We start from the raw sequence: 6,070 nt of genomic DNA on the forward strand, positions 1-6,070 counted from the left end.
AGACAGACAGACAGACAGACAGACAGACACACAGACACACAGACAGACAGACAGACAGACAGGTACTTAGCTTAGCTTAGTTAGGTGTCGTTGGCTGGTGTGTGTTGCAGGATGTGTGACGCAGCACAGAAGGACCTGTACGCTGTGCTGGGAGCGAGCTCTGCTGACTCAGCCCAGCAGCTCAGACAGAGATACCAGCAGCTGGCTCTACAGGTGACACTCTGTCTGTCTGTCTGTCTGACTGTCTGTCTGTCTGTGTGTGTGCTGTCTGTCTGTCTGTCTGTCTGTCTGTCTGTCTGTCTGTCTGTCTCTGTCTGTCTGTCTGTCTGTCTGTCTGTCTCTGTCTGACTGGCTCTCTGACTGTCTGTCTATGTCTGACTGTCTGTCTGTCTCTGTCTGACTGTCTATGTCTGACTCTCTGTCTGTCTGTCTGTCTGTCTGACTGTCTGTCTGTCTCTGTCTGACTGTCTGTCTGTCTCTGTCTGACTGTCTATGTCTGACTGTCTGTCTGTCTCTGTCTGACTGTCTGTCTGTCTCTCTGACTGTCTCTGTCTGACTGTCTCTGTCTGTCTGTCTCTCTCTGTCTGTCTGTCTGACTGTCTGTCTGACTGTCTGTCTGTCTCTGTCTGACTGTCTGTCTATGTCTGACTGTCTGTCTGACTGTCTGTCTGTCTGTCTGTCTCTGTCTGACTGTCTGTCTATGTCTGACTGTCTGTCTGTCTCTGTCTGACTGTCTATGTCTGACTCTCTGTCTGTCTGTCTGTCTCTCTGACTGTCTCTGTCTGACTGTCTCTCTGACTGTCTATGTCTGTCTGTCTGTCTGTCTGTCTGTCTCTGTCTGACTGTCTCTCTGACTGTCTATGTCTGACTGTCTGTCTGTCTGTGTGTCTCTCTCACTACTACATGTGTCCGTGTCCGTGTGTCTGCACACTGCTTCACTCCATACAGACTCGTGTATAATCACATCATCAGACAGGAGGCAGAAATGAGTGTGTCTTACTCAGGAATATCAAGTCAACAGCTCAGAATGTGACGGACCATGTTACTGCAGAAATGAAACATTTATGTCCCTGTGTGTGTGTGTGTGTGGACAGTACCACCCGGACCGTCTTGGAGGTGAGGCATCTTCAGAAGTGGAGTCAGCTGTGAAGAAGTTTCTAGAAGTGGATGCAGCCTGGAGGATCCTCAGTGACCAGGACACCAGGAGACAGTATGACCTGCAGCGCAGAGGTACCATCATGTACTGCAGCCATTCATCTTCATTATTTACTTCATGAGACATGAAACGCTTCTGTTATTAGTGTTATTTTTTCATTGGTAATTATATTTCTGACCATGGGCTCATTTCCATATTTGTATACTCATACATGACATGAACAAACATCACGTGATGCGTGACCCAAAGAGTAGAAGATTATCTTAAATATAAATACAGTGGTCCCTCGTTTATCGCGGGGGATACGTTCTAAAAATAACCCACAATAAACGAAATCCACTAAGTAAGTTTTACAATTATTATACATGTTTTAAGGCCGTAACACCCCTAACCACACACTTTTACACACCTTTTTACATTTTGTAAATTACACTAAAATAATCCGCGAAACAGCGAGTCCGCGAAAAGTGAACCGTGTTATAGCGAGGGACGACTGTACCACAAATTTGATTGAATACAGACATAAATACAAGCACTTGAGGATTGTCTGTGTGTGTTCATTTCATAATTTCAGTTCCCATCGTTCCTCCTTTGAAGTGATGTAGTGAATATTATCCGTTATGAGTTGATCCAAGCATCACATCAATAAATCCATCCACCTGGCTTATTTTCAAATAAAATATGTCACTTCTCTAGGTCTTTAGGAGCAAATGCAATGAGTGGAGTTTTGATTCAAACTAAATCATGACACGTGTTAACTGTATGCCCAACTAATCAGAGCACACAAGGCCACCGTCTGACAGACAGTATAGCATTTAAAAGGCTGTTAAACAGAGTCTGGTGCAGTGCTCACTTTACATATGACAACATGTTGCATTCCATCACTTCAGAAAAGTTCACAGAGAACGATGCATGTCAAGACAACATCACCGAACTGTTTTAACAAAATATTTTCTTGTCTGCTCCACTAAAAAAACAGAATAGTGTCGTCCACACCAATCCTCTTAACTGGTATGAAACCTGAGTCACTTCTCCTCCGCTCTGTGTGCTCACCCTGTGAAACACAGAACCCAGAAAAGAGACACGAGAGCGACAACAGCAGAGTAAAGACTCTGACAGCAGGCACTGAAACTTCCCAAATGATCAGACCGAGCTTTCAGGTGTAAAACTGTAAGAAACTCTGTGTGTGTAAGCTCCCTGAAAACTCCAGCCTCCTCCTCATCATTCATCCTATTTTATATCATCACTACTTTAGCAGTAATTATTCGCCATACAGTGTAACGCTAATTAAAACCCAGGCACTAATTAATGGTTCAGAGTCATTATCACTGTCAAACTGTAGAACTTGATAATGACTGTTTCCTCAAGAGTGAACTGTAAAAACTAACAGCCATCTGTTCACCTGTCTTCTATCATCAGTCTGTCCTGTAGTCCATCCATCGCTCCATCCTCCATCACTTTTTATCCTTCACTCCATCCGTTCATGTCCGAGGCTCTCCGTGTGTTTGGTTACAGAGATTGTCAGCACCTTAAAGGTCCACTGTGTTACACAATGTGGCAGAAATGTAATATAATAATATGAAATGGAATAATATATAATAATAATAATATTCTTATTACCAGAAATAAAAAAATATGCTGTTATTGGCACCAGAATGAGTCTTCATGTGTTCTCCAAATGTCACATTGTGAGTGTTTTAAAGTCTACCTGTGACAGAAAACAATATATAAATATGTAATATAATGAGCATACAACATTCATGAACAGATGAAAGTTCAAAAAATCAATGTGCGTGTCAGATGTGACGTGCATGCCTTTCTTATCTAAAAGTTTCAATTGGGGAACCTCTAATAGCAAACACATAAAGGCTGGTTGCCATCAGTACTCTGTCTTTGTCACTCATGCTGTTTTCACCTTCAGATGTACAGTATATGAGAGTGTGTCTGTGCAGGACATTAACAGAACTGAAATGAATGGAATAAAGTCACATTTTCTAGTTTAGTTCAAATTAAACTTGTGTCGTTATGTTTTGCGGTCTAAATTGCGAGTCAGGCTCAGATTTAAAAGCTGGTACATGAAATGAACAAAGTGAGATGATCAGAGTTTAGTCCATGAATCCACCTGGACAGTCTCTGCTTCAGAGACATCTCAGGCTGTCTGTGGAGGTTTGACCGATCTGAGTGTCTGATTGGAGGCTGGAGCATGAGGACAGAGCTCCCCACTGCTGATGTTTGTCTATATGCGTGTTGGGCTGCGAGTGTGTCGCGCACATACATACGTTATCAGTGGGAATTTATCGTTTTTATCGGGGGGTGACATATTCTTACCGTGGGGAATGTTTTTGATGATAACATATCGCACATCCTTAGTCACTGGTCAGCTTATGTTTAACAGATCTGCATGTACAGAAATGATTTTGGAAAAAAACAAACTGCAATGGAAGTCTGCACTCCAGTCCTGCTCACTCTGAATACAGAGCTGAATATGAAATCATAATACTGTCTACAGCAGCTCTTGCATGATGCTCTTTCTTCTACTGGTACTATATTATTGATACATGTATGCTTTTCCAGCTCAGGAACTCAAACAGGATTGGCCGGTGGATTGTACGGTCTGTCTTGATGACATGACCTGGGACCAAGGTAACTACACACCATGTACACTAAAAGAAATGCTAAAATGGTTCACATCATACACACAGAGCCATATTTCTATTGTATCATATATATAAAGGTATTTTTCTTTTAACAAATGACTTATTCATAATTATATATACTCTTTACTTAGTGTACTTCACTTTGCTATTAAATGTCATGATCTTACTATCGCTACAGGCTCACTGATTAAGTTAAAAGGTAAATCTTGAGGTTTCCTTCTAAAATGTAAGTGTGTGTTGTTTCAGATGAGTGTGTGTATACATACAGCTGCCGCTGTGGAGGAGGCTTTATCGTCTCAGAGGAGGAGACACAGAGAAGACAGCAGGATGATGAACAGGAGGGAACAGAGGAGGGAGAGCACAGAGGAGTGGTTGTTTGCTGTGATACATGTTCCCTGAGTGTGTACGTCACGTGGTCACTGCATAGAAAGACATGTTGAATGCGAGATGTTAAAATGCCAACAGTAATACTTCCTTTAAAACCTTTGACTGCTAAAGAATTGGAAAAGGAGCATCTTTCTGAAGTTGTCCACAGTGATCTTAAGCCCAGTGGGAGTTCCAAAGCTAAAGAGCTAGAGCTGCCCAAAAGCTTGGATGCTTGTATTCCGCTGGCAGGGGAAAGGGGAATAATATTCTCCACGTCAGCTGTGGACACACTGAACCTGAGTTTAGTGATGTTCCTAAACTGGAAACGGAAACTTACAGTGTGGTCCGCAGAACAAGAGAACTCAGAGCATCTCAGACTTTGTGTCCAACATCTCCATGACCTCTGTTCATGGGCCCATGAGGCAAAGCATCACAACATCAGTAAAAGGGCTGACTCACTGAAAGCAGACTGTACATACAGTATGAAGCAGTTTGAAGTGTGTGAAGGTGATGTTGCGTAACTGTCCCTACTTTGTAAACAATGTCAATGTCTTCAGCCTGCTGACTAATCCTGGCAAACATGATCCATTTTATTGTCAGTCAGCTACTTTGGTTCTTTAAACAAGGTTGGCTTGTTAATATTTGATGATGTGTGACGTTACATAACTTCCACTCACTGCTTTTGAGTTCTCTTAGGGAAGGCCCACTATCCCACACTTTGAAAACCCCTGTATTACATCAAAATAATAATGAATAGGTTTTATGGATACATGGATACATGGTGATTTTTTTTTTTCCTAATGTGGTCATTTTCTTCCTAATGTGGTCATTTTCTGCGGATCTGTTGTCAGTCCTGTGGAGCAGAAGCAGCATTATGAAATAAAATAAACCATTTTATTTATTGAACCACGTCTCATTTATATTTATTTGTGGCCTCATGTAATTCAGAATTAACTTCACAGGCATATTTATTTATGTAATATACTGTGGAAATGTATAATAATGTTTGAATTAAAATAGATGTGTGTTAAATGTATCTGTGTAAGTATAAGGTCACACAGAGTATATTGCTTTTGAGTGTTGTGTAACTAGTATAAGTGTTTTGCAGGAGTTGCAGGTTCAAGGCCTACACACAAAGAGAGAGACGAGCAGATAAGCAGAGAAATAGGAGACTCCCCTTGGTTAGAACTGAAAGCAGACACAGAACATCTTACTATTGTGGATTATATTATCTGAAGTGCCTAATAATCATTTAAGAATATTAAACTGTGTGATTATGTTGAACTATTGCTTTTAAGAATGTTGTATAACCAGCAGAGTGTTTTTGCAGATTACAGTTTGTGTCTGAGTGCAATCCCACGCCTGAGGTATGTGTGTGAGCACAACTAGAAACTGTTACAAGGCATCTGAATCTAGGCACAGAGTGTACCCAAGGACACGATGGTCCAAGAAAAGAGCACACACACACACCCGGGCATCGGCTGAACTCAGCAGACTACCCTGTATGAAGATAATAACAAATATGTAACCGTTTGTGTGATTTAATAAAACTAGCTGGAGCCTGAGAGAGTTCAGAACTCAGCTGGGTGTGATGGTGAACGGACTGCGGAGTCTGTCAAAGCTGTGTTCTCCCTCTTGCAACAGGTGAAACTGGAGTACTTGTCTTTGTCTTCTTTAAACTCAATATCTCTCTGCTCTACATCAGGTCTACAGAATTCGGGGTGGTTTGAATCACCACAACAATACTAAGATGACATTCCACATTAAAATGACTTGATGATGTAAACACCGCCTTGCCTCACCCTCTCCTTCCTAGCCAGTGTTTGGTTTGTGCATTCTGTAGAAGACAGGCTTATAATGTTGGCAGTTCGTGCAGTCTGCATGTCCAAGT

The 6,070-nt window shown here is 41.6% G+C and overlaps 1 protein-coding gene across 1 annotated transcript; it reads left to right on the plus strand.

The window, feature by feature from the left end:
* Positions 1-35: 35 nt before the first annotated feature.
* dnajc24 (DnaJ (Hsp40) homolog, subfamily C, member 24) lies at positions 36-5,085 on the plus strand. The gene is made up of 4 exons (XM_027273162.1): positions 36-213; positions 1,095-1,230; positions 3,731-3,799; positions 4,060-5,085. The coding sequence occupies exons 1-4, from the start codon at positions 112-114 to the stop codon at positions 4,251-4,253; spliced, it is 501 nt and encodes a 166-aa protein (XP_027128963.1). The 5' UTR covers positions 36-111; the 3' UTR covers positions 4,254-5,085.
* Positions 5,086-6,070: the final 985 nt, after the last annotated feature.

The sequence above is a fragment of the Larimichthys crocea genome, chromosome XXI (assembly GCF_000972845.2).
Source record: "Larimichthys crocea isolate SSNF chromosome XXI, L_crocea_2.0, whole genome shotgun sequence".
Lineage (NCBI taxonomy): Eukaryota > Metazoa > Chordata > Actinopteri > Sciaenidae > Larimichthys > Larimichthys crocea.

Bases quoted from the DNA above. Each gene is read 5' to 3' on its own strand.
- dnajc24 (XM_027273162.1), top strand. From the start codon at position 112: ATGTGTGACGCAGCACAGAAGGACCTGTACGCTGTGCTGGGAGCGAGC. The intron at 214-1,094 runs GTGACACTCTGT...GTGTGTGGACAG, and splicing joins ACCAGCAGCTGGCTCTACAG to TACCACCCGGACCGTCTTGG. The intron at 3,800-4,059 runs GTAACTACACAC...GTGTTGTTTCAG, and splicing joins TGACATGACCTGGGACCAAG to ATGAGTGTGTGTATACATAC.